This window comes from Psittacula echo, assembly GCF_963264785.1.
Source record: "Psittacula echo genome assembly, chromosome: Z".
NCBI classification, from domain to species: Eukaryota; Metazoa; Chordata; class Aves; order Psittaciformes; family Psittacidae; genus Psittacula; species Psittacula echo.
In genome coordinates, this window is record NC_137742.1 from 45,651,162 (window position 1) to 45,670,016 (window position 18,855).

The 18,855-nt window shown below is 38.7% G+C and overlaps 1 protein-coding gene across 2 annotated transcripts in view; it reads left to right on the plus strand.

Annotated features, from left to right (window-relative positions):
- The window catches only part of AOPEP (aminopeptidase O (putative)), a gene marked incomplete at its 5' end in the record, with an annotated part of 182,995 nt that overhangs the window by 75,879 nt on the left and 88,261 nt on the right, over window positions 1–18,855 (plus strand). For both annotated transcript variants that reach the window (XM_080636534.1, XM_080636535.1), the window contains 2 exons: window positions 6,192–6,235; window positions 12,890–12,950. In XM_080636534.1, coding sequence (XP_080492660.1) covers window positions 6,192–6,235; window positions 12,890–12,950 — 105 coding nt within the window. The remainder of the gene's footprint in view (window positions 1–6,191; window positions 6,236–12,889; window positions 12,951–18,855) is intronic.

An 18,855-nucleotide genomic window follows, 5' to 3' on the forward strand; every position in this document is an offset into this window, starting at 1 on the left:
AAATGCTTATGTATTTGACAAGTGATTAATGTATGGATCAGTTAACTATATTGCACATTTTGACAACCCATTGTATTCATATTATATAATCTGACTAGCTTTAGGCCATATTTGTATTTCACTACAAGTATCTTGAAAGAAAGAAAGTATGAAATATTGTGCTTAAGTAAGTAAGACTGGGTTAGTAAAAGTTATTAACATGGTATAAGCCAAGATTTGTGTTCTGAGAAGACTTTTTATTTTAATACAGTTTTTGTGTAATTATGTAAGATAAACTGTCTATTTTAAAGGACAGAGATCAGAACAAAGTAGGGCTAGAACTGGAACTGGAGAAAAAACCAGAGAGTAGTGAAGCTAAGAGGAGCGCAGATGTTTTATAATTATGTATAATACAGATGAGCGATTAAAACCTCAGTTAATGGACATTTTAATGTCCCAGAGTATAGTTGTATAAAAAAGCCCCAAGTATCCTTTGGTATTCTGTATCTCAAGTATAAAGATTTTAAAAGAAGAAGTAAGTTTGGCACATAACTGTCTTCTATCAGGGAAGTGACCCATATATCTGAAAATGTCTTGGACCTTCCCAGTAGAGTACACAGATCCTTTCCATAGCTGCTGAACTTGCCAAATCTTGAGCCTAACTCTTAGCTGTGGAGTATCTTTTTGCATTTCCACTTCTGTTACAGTAGTATCTCACTTCTCTGCTGGCCTAAAGTTTTTGTATTTGCTTAGCTTCCATTTAGTATTTTTCAAGCTAAAAATTACATGGTAGCTTGTTACGCAATACAAATTGATAAGAGAAATTATTTAATTCTGACTAGAGCAAACTGACAAGGGAGCACTCAAAGCATGTGGGCTTTATTACTGCTGAATCACAGCTCCAGCTTTTGATCTAGTGAGATGTATTTTAAATACAGTCAAATGCATCTTACCTGATTTTCTGCTGGATAGTCTTAAACAGAAGTCCAAAGAACAATTGAGGGCTCTATGTGGAACCATTGGTACACAACAGATCTAGTTCCTCATCTTTTTCTTAGTTATATGTGTGGTCTTACATGTTTATACATGTAGAATATGAGGAATCTATGTTTAATTCAAATTTTTAGGTGGTGTTATATTTGGTATTTTTAGTGGACAGTGAGAAATTGTGTAACTTCTGAAGAAATCAGAACATTTCAAATGAGTTTGAGACAACATAGGCACTGGTGTTAGGAAGAAGGCACATTCAAGCTGCATGCCTTCACTTTCTTGCCTGAGGTCTAGTTTGAACCTACCCATCAATAAGGTAAGAAGGAAAGACAAGGCTTTGTTCAATGAATTAAGTGACAGTCAATGTACTTTTTCCACCTTACCTGGTCCTTGAATGGGCTTACCTGCTATGAGGTGTTTTAACATGTATGAAGATGACTTTTGTGAAAGACCTGGGGCTCTGACAGAAACCCTGTCACTAGTATAGCTGGGGTGATTTAAGACTTGCTTCCCTTAGTTATTCACACCACACCCAAAAGGATTAATTCAGTCCAGTTAGTATGGACAATTTACCTAATACTGCTCTGTATGAAAGTGCTAGACTGAATTTGGGCAGCTCAGGCAGGGATACTTTCTGCTGCTGTGCTGCACAGGGATAATAACCCAACTCAGAGAAATGCTGGGGAAGGGCCATGCAGGGGGCTGATACCATCTTCAATACTCACAAGGAAGTTTTACCAGAAACCCTTGCCCAGATCCTTTTATGTACTGTTTTCTTGTTGCCACAATAGTGGGTCATTTTTTTTTTTAGGGAATTGTTAGTGATCAGAACATAGTTCATTGGCACAGGGTAAATGGGAAACAAATTCTGCCTTTGACTGGAACTAGTCAGTGACTCTATCACCTGGGGCTTAAACTGTTAAGCTAATGATTGATGCCTGTTAATAGAATATATTGTAGGCGAGTCTTGCTTACTCTTGGTAGGAAGTTGTTGTCTGGGCTTGTTACCAAAACCCCAAGAGAAGGATTTCAACATGTTGCTGATTTTGTTAATTGAAAGCCAGGAAGGTGAACTGGGAGGGAATTCCAAATAAACAGGATGCTTGAAAGGGTATTCCTTATTTATTTTTCTGCCTGAAAGGAATAAAGTAACATTTACCATTTACTTACATCATTTACAAACTGCATAATTGATAGAGTTAGTTTAATTTTGGATGGGTAACTTCCATGAGGAGTTGGATGTAAGTGTATTTGGAGTTTATCTGTTGCCAACTGAATGTCCTTTTAGATGTATCACTTTTAGTCATGAAATCTCCATTGTTTTATGCACCCCATTTATATTTCAGTTAGAGAATTTAACTGAAAGTATCTATTTATTGGTTGTGTAGATTTCAGTATTTCATACTAAGGATATAATTTGTCTTCTAATATTCAGTGTTCTTCATTTAATATCAACATGCGTGATCAAAGTGAGGGACCTGTCTGGTGCCCCAGACTTGAGCAGAAACATGCTGGCCATTGCTCAAAACAAGAATGAGAGTAACAATATACCATCTTTAGTCACAAAATAACAGGTCTTCTAAACCCAGATCTATCTAGTTACAACTTCAAGTTGCCTTCATTCCTAGGGTGCTCAAAATTACTTCTTTCAACGTACTTTCTCAGTCATTAGGTCCTCACTGTTTGCCTTTGATTCAGACACGCCGTGCATTAAAAGTGCAAGGAAAACTTCTATGTGATCTCAATTCACAGTCTGTATCCAGATTTGATCTGCTTAGCAGCACCCAGAGTTGCAGTTGTGATTAAAATTATTGCCTTCAGTCTGGATTATCGTGAGCCTGTATCTAGTGGAGTGCCTCAAGGGTCAGCGCTGGGACCAGTATTATTTAATATATTCATCAACGATTTAGATGAGGGAATTGAGTGTACTGTCAGCAAGTTTGCTGATGACACTAAGCTGGGAGGAGTGGCTGACCTGGACAGGCTGGAGAGTTGGGCAGGGAATAACTTGATGAAATATAACAAGGGAAAGTGTAGAGTCCTGCATCTGGGCAGGAACAACCCCAGGTTCCAGTATAGGTTGGGGAACGACCTGTTAGAGAGTAGTGTAGGGGAGAGGGACCTGGGGGTCCTAGTGGATGGCAGGATGACCATGAGCCAACACTGTGCCCTTGTGGCCAAGAAGGCCAATGGCATCCTGGGGTGTATTAGAAGGGGGGTGGTCAGTAGGTCGAGAGTGGTCCTCCTTCCCCTCTACTCTGCCCTGGTGAGACCACATCTGGAATATTGTGTCCAGTTCTGGGCCCCTCAGTTCAAGAAGGACAGGGACCTGCTGGAGAGAGTCCAGCACAGGGCAACTAAGATGATTAAGGGAGTGGAGCATCTCCCTTATGAGGAAAGGCTGAGGGAGCTGGGTCTCTATAGTTTGGAGAAGAGGAGACTGAGGGGTGACCTTATTAGTGTATATAAATATATAAAGGGGGAGTGTCACGAGGATGGAGCCAGGCTCTTCTCAATGGCAAACAATGATAGGACAAGGGGTAATGGGTACAAACTGGAACACAAGAGGTTCCACTTAAACTGGAGAAGAAACTTCTTCTCAGTGAGGGTGACGGAACACTGGAACAGGCTGCCCAGGGGGGTTGTGGAGTCTCCTTCTCTGGAGACATTCAAAACCCGCCTGGACGCATTCCTGTGTAACCTTATCTAGGTATTCCTGCTCCGGCAGGGGGATTGGACTGGATGATCTTTTGAGGTCCCTTCCAATCTCTACCATACCATGATACTGTGAGAGCAGACAAGAGTCTTCAGGAAATTTATTTGTGAGGGTCTAGCAAGTTCTTAGTGAATGTGTGAGACTCATTTTTCAAAGGCTTTTTCAGTTTGGCCAAATATAAATAAAATTCAGTAAACCTCAGAGTAGCAGTTTCTTTATATAGGGAAAAGTTGTTTTCTAGCCTCCAGCTTTCCACACGGGGAAAACCAGGAGTATATCGGGAAGTTAGATTATTTAATCATATGAATATAAGCCAGTTTGATAATCATGCAGCACACTGGTGACATGTGATTTCTAATTCATATTTTCTTTCTGGCTTAATTGAATTACTTGCAACAAAGGCAAAACCAAACTATAATTTGTATTATGATCTGACTCAACATTTATTTATGATTACCCTGGTCATCCATAAGTCTTTGCTTCAAAGTGTAAGGTCACTAGAACCCTTTAAGGAGATGGTATAAAAGCTTAAAAAGCCCCAGCTTATTCCCAGACTTTTCTCTTGGACACTTCTTAACTGTATCATTGTGGGAGGAAGAAAAACCTAAGGATAGAATTTTACTCCAGATGGTTAAAGTTTGGCAAAATTATAAGCAACTGAAAAGTCAGACCTATAACGGGATGTGTCATGCAGACTTGGTAATAAGCCATGCAAATATGAGGTAAATGGTAATGTGTTTTCCTACTCTATTTTCGAGCATCATAATAGAAGTGGTTAAAATAAGATAGATAAATCCTAATTTTAAGAAAGTGTGTAGCATGGTGTTTACTGCCTTATTCTTAACAGATATTTGGGAAAATAAGATGTCTTTAATCACAAAGCAAATGCTGAATTTCATAGTACAAGATACAAAATATAAAAAACCTTCTAATACCAGATGTATCTTCAAGAGTCCTGTAGGATTGATTATAAAAAGTTGATGCAATCCAATCAGAGAATTTAGCTGTATTAATGTATACAGAGACGGCACAAACAGTGTCAAGAATTATTACTTCAGTATTACTTTTCACACAGTTTTGAGACAACTCTATTGACAATCTTTCCATATTCTTTATTTCTGTGTAAACTCACTCTGTACCTCCAGCAAAACTTCCACATGTGGAAGGAGACAGTAGTTCTCTGCTTATATACAGAATAATGGTACAGAAGTGCAAGTAGTAGTATGAAATAAGGGAATTACATACTTTATCACCATGTCATCAGTACACTGTAATTAGGTCAGAATGACTTCTGGCAACGTTATGATGACATTCATGGCACAGCAACTCTGAGCCCAGCACTGTGTAATTTAACCTTTCGTTGTAAGCAAATTTTGCAGCTACTGCAACATAGCCTGAATTTCACTTGTAATCTAAAGTAGGAAGGCTTAACAATGTTACCAGTAGTTTCAATTGTGCAATCACTCTTTGATTCCCTAACAATACCATAATCAGAGTAACAGCATCTTCTGTTGAATGCCGTGACAGAGTACCTAAATAAGGTTTTCTTTTAGGAAACATTCTTCAAAATCTTCGAGAACAAGTACTTGCAGTCAGAAATCAGCCTGCGCTCAGATACTGCATCATTAGCCTATGAAATTTGTCTTCACAAAGATTAGTATTAATAAAGTGGATATATTGTTTTATGAAATAGCATGTAAATGAATAATTCATATTAATAAATCCTTTTCTTATGAATTTGTTCAGAGGAGTGTATTGTGTTGAAGTGATTCTCATTAAAAATGGGTCATGTCATGTGAGGTGCAAGAGAACCTTCAAGTGACGTCAGGTGTAACTTTCTAAAGAGGGTTTATCACAGAGTTGTAAGTGAGGATGATAGTAAGGCTCTTTCACTGGCATTTCACCTTCTTACATATCCATGAAAGAAATTCTAGCTACCAATTCTAGCTACCTTTTCTTTGATGAATTTGCTCCTTAGTTGCTGTAGTTGGCAGCAACATTGTGAATTTTGTCATACAATGAGGAGTAGGTGTGACCTTCCCACCAGGTATGTGCATTAAGGAAAAAAAAGGCCTTATGTGGTTATATAATTGAAGACAGTGTGATAACATAAGCACAGTGGAGGGAACGCAAATACCCTTCATTCTGGTTGGTGTTTCTTAGCGCCTGAGTGTGTGAATCTGCAGCCTTCAACAGTTTTAAATATAGTTTGTCTGTATTGTAGATTAAATAAAAATGGAAATGTGGGATTGTGTTTAAATAGTCAGCAGGCTTTTCAAGCCCATTTTCTTTCAATATTGACACTTTCTGCTTGAGTGGGTTGGAAAACTGGCAAACATAACATATGTTGTATTAAATAACCGAGCAGTATAGCACCATAGTGGATATATAAATTTCTTTCTTATCATTTTATCTGCAGTCTTAAAAAACCCATCTCTCACTAGCAATGCAGACACAGTTACATCTTCACAAATTTGCTAACTGTGGTGCTTTGTTCATTTTCTAGGATTTTCTTTGCATGCTGTTGGAAGACATACCTGAACAAAAAGAGTAAGTGAGAACCAGTCTAGAAAAGTCAAATAAGAAAGTAGAAAGTAAATTTGAATATCAGTTTTGCTGGCCAGAAATAGTAGGATTTCATTTAGTTTTGTTCTGCTTGTTTTTTTCAAGTTTGTGTGTGTAACTTTCTCTGAAAATTCTCAGAGATACATACACAAAAAACACAAGACTTGCTGCATTGTGCTATCCCATGATTGCCATGGTCGCCAAGCAGTGCATTTAACTTGCACGCTAGGGCAGCAGTGAAGTCCTGTGTTTACTATGTGATCTGAAGTGCCAGACACAGCTGCCTGCTCAAACTGATTTGTGATCCTCTTGCCACCTGCTTTTGGCACATGGCACCCTAGAGCAAGGAGGCCAGAGCTTTGTTGTGGATCCAGGAAACGAGAGAAAATGGATCTTTCTCAAGTAGTAGTGTGGTACCATCCCCTTCTTGTCATGCAGTATTCCAAACAGGGAAGGATGGAAAAATGGAAATCCAGCATTAATTGCCTGACATGTCCTTCAAAATCCTCCTATATGTGATGGTTACTGGCTGAAGATGATACAGCTAGTCTTTAGCAGAGCTTTGAAACCATCCCTGCTTCTCCATTGGTTTGCTCTGTGTAACTACAGGCTGTGATATAAATACAGGTTCTTTTGAGGAAGAGCTTTGTATATTATAGCTTTTAAAAACAATGTATTCACTTGGAAAATGCAGGTTTGGGGAGCAAAATTCCAAAGTCTTCATAACTCTGGGTGAGTAGTTTGGAGGGAAAAAAAAGGAGAGAAGATATACATAGAATTCAAATGTATTGATATTTTAGTGAAACAATTCTGGTTTTAGGGGGTGGGGACAGAGAAGCTGGTTATCACTGAGATAACGTGTTTTGTGGCATCATGAGTTTAATCTGGGTGGTGTTAAATTTTCCAGTGATGTACCATAGGATGATACTTTGTTTATGTCACTGAATATGGGTTTCCGGCTCAAATATAATCAGGAGTATTAAATGGAATATATATGAAAGTTAATTATTTAATGGCATGATTTTACATTGATTTGTTAATGAAATCTCTACTTCCCTGCCTTTTTTCACTTGTGTTTCTCTGAAGTCCAAACCCAGTGCAAATGTTATTTGAATAAGCATCCAATTTTCCACCTAGAAATATGCCAAAATATTTAAACTTTCAGTGAGACTAGTGCAAAAGAAGTGTGTCTCTATTTGCATTCCATCAAACTGCACAATATATTAACAAAATTTCAGATCTATGGTAATTCATTTTACAATCAGGCATACCGCATATCTGAACTTACCTACTGCCAAAGTTACCATGGGTGCAGATATCAACAGCAATGCCAAAAACAACAGAACATCTGGATATACGGAAGTCCTTTATTTCTTATCTGCTACAAAGATTTTTTTTCATTCTTGAACATATTCTGTTGCTAGTACATAAATACTAGCTTGAGGTAAAAGCAAAGGAAGGAACAATAAAAATGATATATCTTTAGAGATCATCTGCTGATGAGTTGCACAAAGTTCCAGTTGTAGGAATTAAATGCATTTCAAGATCAGAGCAACAAAATTCTCTGTAGCACACAAAACTTCCTAGACTTGTTCACTTCTACCAAGAAAAATTTTGATGTTTAAACTAAACAATTCTTACTTGAAAAATATGAAACACTCTAATGTACTGAAGTTCGTAATGGAGGCTGGATTTAATAATTACCGAAAAAAAAAAAAAAAGGGGGGGGGGGGGAAGAAGAAAATACAAATTATTAGTAGGGAATCAAGCCAAATCCTTCCTTCAACTGCGGGAACAGAGGCAAACTAGTCTAGCCAGAAGCAGAATTTGGTTTATGGGAGACTTTTTAAATGAGAACAGGATTAACATTGGCACAAAGCAATCATACAACAGTGTGGAAATTTCTGTAATTATTATGTTGTGGTAATGCAACATTAGCTTTCTGCTGTTGGACACAGCAGACTATATTTAAAAGATTCTCACTCTTTCAGTACTTAATTCCTTTAGTTTTCAGTTACATGAGATTTTTTAGTACATTCCCAGCAATGAGCAGTTCCAAGATACAGACATAACCTCTTAAGTGGCAGTTATTGATTTTTTTGCTGCCTTCTGTACTCAGAGGAGGAGGATTATATACCTAGTTTATAGGGCTACTTCACTTCCTGCTCTGACTCAATTTAATGGCGTCTTAGCTGTTGGGATCCATTCTGCAAGGACTGTTTCTGGGCTGCAGCTGAATACTGACATCAGACAGCCCTAGCACTACCTCTGGTTCTTTAGAACTTCCTGACTTGCCCTTATAGAAGATCATTTCTTTATGTGAAGGGCTAATGGCAAGAAAGACAAACAAAATATCTATCATTATCCTTCTCTGTTTTCAAAGTCTTTTAAAATATAACTTGCATTGGCTATAGTCTCATTATCATGGCCATTCTGTAAAAAAACCCACAATACTTCCCACCTCTAACAGAGGCATCTTATTTCCTCATATATAATTTGAAATGTCACTAGATAAAATAAAATTAAAAAACAAAATACAAAACCAAAAAAACCCCAAAAAATGAAACTAAATCAATCAAAACCAAAAACACCCTCTTATGTGTCTGCGTGTCTGTATATCACTCCCAGTGGCTCTGTTCTCTCCAGGAGTTGCACCCATAGTCTTTGCTGTAAATTGATCCCCTCCATGTCTGCCCAACATGTGCGCTGTGCAAACTCAATATTTTTAAGGCCCTGTAACAGAGAGTGAATTTTACCAGCCTCGGATAAATCAGAGTCACAGCTGCTTGTGCTCTTTATGACTGCAGATTTTTTTGAGCAAGTTAGTTGTGTTCTTTGGGGTTTTCTGGTGGTATTTTTTATTTAATTTCATTCCATAAAATAAGTGCACTAATAAAGCTATGGTTTTAATATTTCACAATAGACAAAGGAAGGCTTGTGTTACAGCTCTGCTATTTGTACTGTTAATAACTCAGGCTTACTAAGAACAGTCCTTGGGTGTCTTAGTAAGTTGTCAGTTAAGTACTAATTAATATCAATGATTTGTTAAAATAATGCTGCAGTTTCAAACAACTCAACTATACAGGTATATGTTTCTTTCTTTCAGATTTGCTTTCTTTGTTGCTCACATTGTTGTAAATATGGTGATTTTGATTGAGACAAACAGCTGGTAGACACCTAACTCCGAAAGCAAATTAGCAAGAAAGATTTTTCCCAGTGGTTTTAATTCCTTTTTTTTTTTTTTTTTTTGTCCGTAAGCCAATATACGTATGCTGGACAAAAACCAAAGGAAATCTTGCCTGCACGAAATCTTGTCTGGCTAGTTAACAGAATCACTAATCATTCACTAGTCTTCGATTTGTTCTAGCTATGCCTCCATATTTAGCTGGAATGGCTTACTTTGAAAATGATGGATGTGTATGAACGTATATATGCAGATGAAACAAATATGTTTGTTGGAGTATTTTCAGTTGGATATGGCAGACTTTTTATCTTCTTTTTTTTTAAAAAAAAAAGTTGCACATCTTCATGTGCACCATTGATTTGCTGCAACATCTTATTCTAAAAGTGGTTTCTTCTCCTCAATTGAGGAATTAAGTGGGCTTACGTTAAAGTCTGTAGAGTGCCTTGGGGTCTTGTGCAATGAAAACTTGATGTACAGACATTTTTTTGTAATCCTAATTTTCAAATTATCATTAATATTAGTATTTTACAGAGCTTGCTCTGAAGCATTGAATCAGGCTATGAACAGTATGTATGCATTTTAGGAGATCATTCCTAGGCTGTCTTACAATCTAAACAAATAGACAAGGAATGACATAATGGATGTCATTATATTCTCATTTTACAGTAGGGAACTGTAGTACAAAACAGCTGAAGAACCTGCCCAGCCTTGTAAGAGCTCTGTTACAGTGGGAATCAGTTGAACCCAGATCTCACAGTCCAATAGAGTACTTTAACCAGAAGGCCTGTTCCTATTCAGGAAATCACACACACACCCCAGATTTAAGCCCTTACAGATGCTTAACTGCAACATAAGCAGGTGGTAAGTGCCTCTTCTGAATATTGATGCTTTACTGAACTGCAGCCTCTACAAGTATAAAGCCCTGTGTCCTTTCTCAGAACGCTCACTTTGAAACAGCCATCCGTTTGTCATCTTTTCTGGGTCTTGATCCTTGTCCTGTATCATAAAATATGACCAATCAAAAAGTAAAGAAAACTATTACTAGAAAATGAAAGCATGTATAAATGGTTTTATTGTTATTGTAATCTGAATGTTCTTTTTCCTTAATCTGCAGCTTCCATTTTTTGGTATGATGCTTTTGCCATGTATGCAAGGATATTTTAGGAGCTGAATGACAAAAGGCAGCATTTGTAAGGCAGGGCTTTCTCATTTTTAAGGCACCTGGTGTCTGATTTTTGCCTTTATTACAAAATTCCAGTGTATGTTGCATAAATTTATTAAAACCAGATTGCTCATATTTTGCATACACTATTGAACAATCACTCAGTGAGGAGCCAGGTGACTCTCCACTTTAATCAGATTCTTCCACCCCTAACTCACACAGGCAGAATTTTAGTCTGTTAGGCAGACCTGCTCATTTTAATGGACCTCCTTCAGAATGCTGTTCATTGTAAGCAGGGATGGTAGATCTCCCACAGTGTTGTAGAGTGGAGGCTATAACTGTTAATTCTACTTCCAGGGAATGCTAACACATAGTTCTGCTTGGAGACAGAGGATAAATTTCCCATCTTGGATTCAAGAGAGACAAGACTATCTAAGTCAGGATATAAGCCAGGTCTGGAAAAGTGCTGTTGTTAATATCAGTAATTTAAATCTTTGGCAATTCCAAGTAAAACTATCCAAGTTTTAAAAATGTAGTAACTATGATTTGTAAACACACAGATACCTTTACTTTATGATCATATTCCATGACTGCTTTTGAGATTCCATAAGCCCTGTAAGCCTTAGTTTTCAAACCTGCATGTCACACATAAGAGTGATTGATCTCTCTCCCATTGGCATAGTGAAATGTAATATTTAAAGGTGTTTAAAAATTATTCACTAAAAATGACTGATGTATTTGTTACACATTCTTTTTAGTCACTGATAGAGTCCATAAATAAACTCCTTTAGGATCAGAATTTTGAGCACAGCTTTTTCAGGGTTTGGTGGAGGAGGTGGAAGGGGAAAAAATACTTCTTTGTATTTAAAATAAAAATCGTATTGGGTTGCTTGGCTTCCTGTTTCAGACCCCTGAAATGGCTGTTCTTTTTCTGAATGCTTTGCTGGTTACGGGTCTACATTACACATGTGAAGGTAGCTGCAGGTATTAGAATGATTTTTGCAAGGCATTACCGTGCACATTACCATGCACACATTTTTTTATATATACATTTTTAAATTGGCTTCCCTGAAAATTGGGAAATCTTCAACCAGAGCTGAAGTAAATGCAATAGGAGTTGCTTACAGAAGTAAAAAGGGAAATGCAGCATTTGAATTTGCAAATACTTCCGTATTATCTTGGCATTGGTTTGAGGATAATTGGGTCATCTGCAGAAAGCAGCCTGAACTCTGATTCTGCTCATTTAAAGCCAATGATCGCTGCAGCCTGTCTGCCTTGAATATGTACTCCAGCGATCTGATGATGTTGATTTATATGAAAATGAATATGACACTCTTTATTTATTTATTAGGGACTGTAGTGATAGAACAAGGGGTAACGGGTTAAAACTTAACCAGGGGAAGTTTAGATTGGATATAAGGAAGAAATTCTTTACTGTAAGGGTGGTGAGGCACTGGAATGGGTTGCCCAAGGAAGTTGGGAATGCTCCATCCCTGGTGGTGTTCAAGGCCAGGTTGGACAGAGCCTTGGGTGACATGGTTTAGTGTGAGGTGTCCCTGCCCATGGCAGGGGAATTGGAGCTAGATGATCTTAAGGTCCTTTCCAACCTTAACTATTCTATGATTCTATGTGGTTATTTCAGTCCCACACATCTTGATCAAGACTAACTATTGCCTTTTGCTGAGGCTCCAGAATATTCTGTGACTTTTCTGTGAATGTTATCAAGATACAAAGAAAGTGCAGACAATATGAAACTAAAAGAGATACTTGTTAACTAATACATATTAGTGCCTTTTAAAACCCAAAATTTTAAGGAAGTTTGTCTTTCATTTCTTTATTATCATATGTTTGCATTTAGGCTCCTTCTGTAGTAAAATGCTGGGTTTGTATGTCTCTGGCTAAATATACTTCTCTGTGATTTTTTTTTTTTTTTTTTTAAGAAAAACCCGACAAAACAGCAAAAACAAAAGTCCACTCAAAAAACAGAGCACGTGTTCAGACTTTACATGTTTTGTAAATGTAGTTTACCATCTTACATTATCTCTGTCAATCCTCATAAGCACTGAATTTATCATTTGAGTTTTAAGCACATAATACCTGATCTGTCTTTAATTTTCTCATGTCACCTCTGATGGTATTATTCATTTAATAAACCCCAAGAATGTAGTACCAATGCAGTACAATCAGTACATGGATTTGAGGGTTTTGCTTAGTTTCCAAAGTGTTAACTTTCATACAGGAAAAATGATATTTTTGTGTATGTCTTCAATTTATTTTTTTTTTTTCTTTTAAGATCTGGATTAACTGCAGAAAGCATCTTCCAGAATTGGCTTGACACTTCTGGAATACCAAAGGTAAATAGAAAATACCAGTTCACAGTTCTTTCTACATTTCTCATTTTTGCATTTCTCATTACATTATATGTTATTTAAATCATTACCGGAACTTAAAACAGACATGGCTTAAAATACAGTTTCGATAATGACTGCTTTCCACATCCTTATAGGGGTTTAGCTTTTATTGGTTGCAGGTTTTTGCTTCTACCATTGCCTCAAGAAGCCTGACAAAGGGCAAATCTTACAAAACTTATCCTATTGCTTAATACTGTAGCCATACGGAAGTATGCTTTACAGTATAGTTGTAGACTCTATTAAATGTAAGGAGCATTGTTGGCAGTTGACAGTATATGAATTACCTAAAAGCCATACTTACAGCAGTAACTAAATGTTCAATTATTTGTACTCTGATATTTCGTGAATATTGTGACTTGCTCATGAGAACTTATGCAAGGGTAACATACTTCATTGCTGTCCTACTATCCTGGGTTCAGCTGTTAACAGTTACTTTTCTCCTTCCTAGTAGCTGGTGCAGTGCTGTGTTTTCGGCTATAGTCTGTGAATAATGTTGATAACACACCAATGTTTCAGTTGTTGCCCAGGAATGCTTATTCTGATCAAGGACTTTTCAGTCTCTCATTCTGCCAATGAGGAGGGGCACAAGAAGCTGGGAGGAAGCAGAGACAGAATACCTGACCCAAACTACCCAAAGGGGTATTCCATACCACAGCATGTCATGCCCACTATATAAACTGAGGGGAGTTACATGGAAGGCCCAGATCACTGCTCGGGTCAGGCTGCGTATTGGTCAGTGGGTGGTGAGCAATTGTATTTATTGTTCATCACTGCTAGTTTGTTTTTTTTTCTTTTCCCCTTTTAGTTTTATATTCTCTTCCCCTGTTATTTCCCTTATCATTATTATTATTATTGGTGGTAGCAGTAATGGTTTTGTGTTATACCTTAGTTACTGGACTGTTCTTATCTCAGCCTCTGGGAGTTATATTATTTTTATTCTCCTCTCCATCCCTCCTGGAGTGGGGGGAAAGGGGAAATGAGTGAGTGGCTGAGTGGTGTGTGGTGCTCCCAGACTGTCTTCCCCAGCAAATTCTTCATGTGCACCACAGGAACTTTGTCCCCCTCTACAATATGTAAAAGTTCTGACTGGGCTGGGCCAGCCCTGTTGGCAGATCCTCTGGTGTTGACCAACCAGGTGGCCTTTGGTAAGTGTGTATCCCAGTGCTTGGAAGTCCCACCACCCATTGCTCTCAGTGTAGTTTTTAACAGCCCATTGTACCATTTGATTTTCCCAGAGGCTGGTGCATGGTAGGGGATGTGATATACCCACTCAATGCCATGCTCTTTGGCCCAAGTGTCTATAAGGTTATTCTGGAAATGAGTCCCATTGTTCTGACTCAACTCTCTCTGGGGTGCCATGTCGCCACAAAATCTGTTTCTCAAGGCCCAGGATAGTGTTCCGGGCAGTGGCGTGGGGCACAGCGTATGTTTCCAGCCATCCGGTGGTTGCTTCCACCATGGTAAGCACATGGCGCTTGCCTTGGCGGGTTGGTGGGAGTGTGATATCATCAATCTGCCAGGCCTCCCCATATTTATACTTCAGCCATCGTCCTCCATACCGGAGAGGCTTCAACTATTTGGCTTGCTTAATTGCAGCACATGTTTCACAGTTGTGAATAACCTGGGCAATAGTGTCCATTGTTAAGTCCACCCCTCGATCACGGGCCCATCTATATGTTGCGTCTCTGCCCTGATGACCTGAAGTGTCATGGGCCCACCGGGCCAAAAATAATTCACCTTTATGTTGCCAATCTAAGTCCATCTGAGCCACTTCAATCTTAGCAGCTTTATCCACTTGTTGGTTGTTCTGGTGTTCCTCAGTGGCCTGACTCTTGGGTACATGGGCGTCTACATGACGTACCTTCACCACCAGGTTCTGCACCCGGGCAGCGATATCTTGCCACAGTGCAGCAGCCCAGATGGGTTTACCTCTGCGTTGCCAGTTGCTCTGCTTCCATTGCTGCAACCACCCCCACAGGGCATTTGCCACCATCCATGAGTCAGTGTAGAGATAAAGTACTGGCCACTTTTCTCGTTCAGCAATGTCCAGGGCCAGCTGGATGGCTTTCACCTCGGCAAACTGACTCGATTCACCCTCTCCTTCAGCAGTTTCTGCAACTTGTCATCGAGGCCTTCCATCTCCAATGCTTTCCCACAATACAGCAGGACCCATCAGTAAACAAGGCATACTGCTTTTCACTTTCTGACAGTTTATTATATGGTGGGGCCTCTTCAGCACGCATCACCTCCTCCTCTGGTGACATTCCAAAATCTTTGCCCTCTGGCCAGTCCATGATGACTTCTAGAATGCCTGGACGACTGGGATTTCCTATTCGAGCTCGTTGTGTAATTAGTGCAGCCCATTTACTCCATGTCGCATCGGTTGCATGATGTGTAGAGGAGACCCTGCCTTTGAACATCCAGCCCAGCACGGGCAACCGGGGTGCCAGGAGGAGCTGTGCTTCAGTGCCAATCACCTCCGAAGCAGCTCGAACCCCTTCATAGGCTGCCAGTATCTCTTTCTCAGTTGGGGTATAGCTGGCCTCAGATCCTTTGTATCCCTGACTCCAAAAGCCGAGGGGTCGACCTCGAGTCTCCCCTGGAGCTTTCTGCCAGAGGCTCCAGGTAGGACCATTCTCCCCAGCTGCGGTGTACAGTACATTTTTTACATCTGGCCCATTCCAGACTGGTCCAAGGGCCACTGCATGAACTATCTCACGTTTAATTTGCTCAAAGGCTTGTTGTTGCTCAGGGCCCCATTTAAAATCGTTCTTCTTCCAGGTCACATGATAGAGAGGGCTTATAAGCTGATGACGTGCTGTGGTATGGAATACCCCTTAGGCTAGTTCGGGTTAGATGTCCTTTCTCTGCTCCCTCCCGGCTTCTTCTGCCCTTCCACACTGGCAGAACATGAGAGACTGAAAAGTCCTTGACCAGGGTAAGTGCTACTGAGCAACAACTAAAACATCCGTGTGTTATCAGCACTGTTGTCAGACTAAAGCCAAAATACAGCACTGCACCAGCTACTAGGAAGGAGAAAAGTAACTGTTACAGCTGAGCCCACGAGACAGTCATGCATTTGATATTCAATCATTTGTTGAAAAAGGACCTTGAATTTAATGCTGTGCTTTGATTAAAGTTTTGTTCCTGATAAAAAAATTCAATACGTTGTAGAACAGCTGCTTCAAGTACATGGGATAAACTGACATTTCACAGCTGTAGTTGTAAGATGCTGAAATGTCTGCCTGAAATGTAATGGAAGAGTTTTCTTACTTAAAATATCTGCTGACATAGTATTCTTCTTCTTCTGAGCATCAGCATGCTGACCTCTTCCCTCTGACTCTCTTTTTGACGGTTTACCCTTTTTGTCTTAAGCACTTCTCAGGCTTTTATGGGAGGTTGTTTCCACTTTATTGAAAGAACTGCAGTTGTCATTCAGCAAACAGGAAACCTTGTTTCCTTTGTGTGTTATTAAATAATTTGGGGATGCTCTATTCCTAAAATCAAAACTTTCTACACATTAGTATCTATAATCTAAATATGACTGTATTTACTGACTACAGAAGTATAAATCTACTCATATGCTGTACAGGAGCTTATACTGAACCCCCCTTAAAAAGTATGTAGATTATCTTTATTTCACCAAACTATTCACTTGGCTAATGTGCTGAATCTTACATAAAGCCACACAGACCACCTTCATACATGCAAGTTAACTACTTGCATAACAAATATCAGCCCAGGAATGCCACAGAACTGACCTTCTCATGTAGGTTGCCAGGTGAACAGACTAGAGTGTGTGTAGAGGAAGGTTTCTGTCAGCTCCTTTCTCCTCCTCATACTGTTCACTCTCCTGTCAGGCAGTGTAAGCAGTATGAGGTACAGACTATCCCTTGAAGTTGACTACCTTTCCTGAGTACTGAAGCAACTGAAAAGCAGTTGGTGAATGTCTGTTCCAGCGATGTCTCAATGGCACAGAAGCAGCATCCTGTGCGTACACAGGATTCAGCAACCTTCTGCTTATCACCCCTGTTTTACTGACTGTCTGATAGAGTCCTCTAGCATGATAGTTAGTCACTCAATCCTGCAGCACCTTAGGAACAAAAAGTAGTTCTCACTGGTTTAGTGAGAAATATCTTGATTGAGAATGTAAACATTTTAAATTTACTAATAACTGTTTAAGACTTCACTGCATTTGGAGAGGAAACTTCCTTACTGGAGAGACAATCCTCTGTAACGGGATTGGGGAATATGCATCATGCTGTCCATTCTGAAAATCAAATCAGAACATGGTTTCTTTATACCTTTCCCATATGAGAACCTTTATATTCTATAGTACCTGTGGTTGTTTTCTGTGGCATTTTTTATTTCTATGTTTTGGTGGGTTTTTGCTCAGGAATTTCATGTCATCCATTGACTATAAAAAAAAGTCACCACTCATCATTAATTTACAGCATTAGCTACCAAAGTGTTTTTAAGAATTTTCTTCTGTGGTTATATCTAATTTATCACCTTTACACAACTGGTATATTTCTTAACAGCATGGTCGCTTAAAAACAGAGTTCTTAGCCCACCCCTCAGTTCACTGTTTTCACATAGTGTCTAGCATAAGGACAGTGTAAAGCTACTTGTGCAAAAGATAGTTGAGAGTAAATACTTTCCACTTCCCAGATTGCTGAAGCAACATTACTTACCATCTTCCTTCCAATAGAGGAATTCCAATAGAGGAATTTTGTACTCTTTACATACGTTATTTGTCATGGTATCTATCTAACTGAGTATCTTGTACTCCTTTACCTGTGCTTTGTTACATTTGCCATTCCAAATCCTATCTGCAACTCTGTCCAGCGAACCACATACTTACATACCCCTTTATACTTGCAACTATTGAAACTTTGGTATTTGTCAATTTCTAATACCATTTCATTCTTTGAAAAATCATTTTGTCTTTTCTAAATTTTGGGCTACTTTTCAGGCTCATGTATATATATATATGTATATATGTATATATCAGCAGTAACCAAGAATAACTTAATGTAAGGGAGTCAGACTTATAAATTAAACCAGAATTTGGCCTGTTGCCATGAAAAAATAATTTTCTAAAGCATTAAAGGTTAATGTTGTAGGAAAGGGTGTGTGGTGATGACTGGCCAATTCTTTCTTACATGGAAGAGTGCCACAGTACAGTGGTTGCCTTTAGGCTTGCTGTGCATTAAGGTTTTCTCACACGCAAAACAATAAGGAACATAAGAAATGAAACCAAGCATTTCTGAAGTGGAAGCATTCATGAGGATTTTTTTTTTTTCTGGGAGCACATCATGGTGGTGTTAAATAAGGTGAAACATATTGTTTTGCTGAAAATACTTTTTATCAAATCAAGCAACCTACAGCATGTACTTCTGTCTCAAGAGGTGACTCACCATGGGGATTATAGCAACTTTTCATCATATGCAAGTAGTAATCACTTAGTGAGTTAAGTTGGCAAGAAATAGAAGAACAAAACAGTATTTAGAGCTGGAAAACACCTATGAAATCACTTAAGACCACTGCTGATAATGATTTGTTCTCTAAAGTACAGTTTCTATTGTGTTTTTCAGTCTATGTGATTAGAGTTTAACAGACCATATGCTTCTTGAGGAAATTTTTCTCAGTTCTGTACAGACTTGGTTTTGTTTCATATTGGCCAGTTACTCTTACCTGAATTTCTTATTCTACCCTAGATAATTAACCTTTAAAAAATATGCTTAAAATAATTTCCCCTTTTGACCTCTGTTGTACACTGTTCAATTGAGAAGTATATTTATAAACATTAGATAGTGTCTGCATCTCATACTCTTACATGTATATT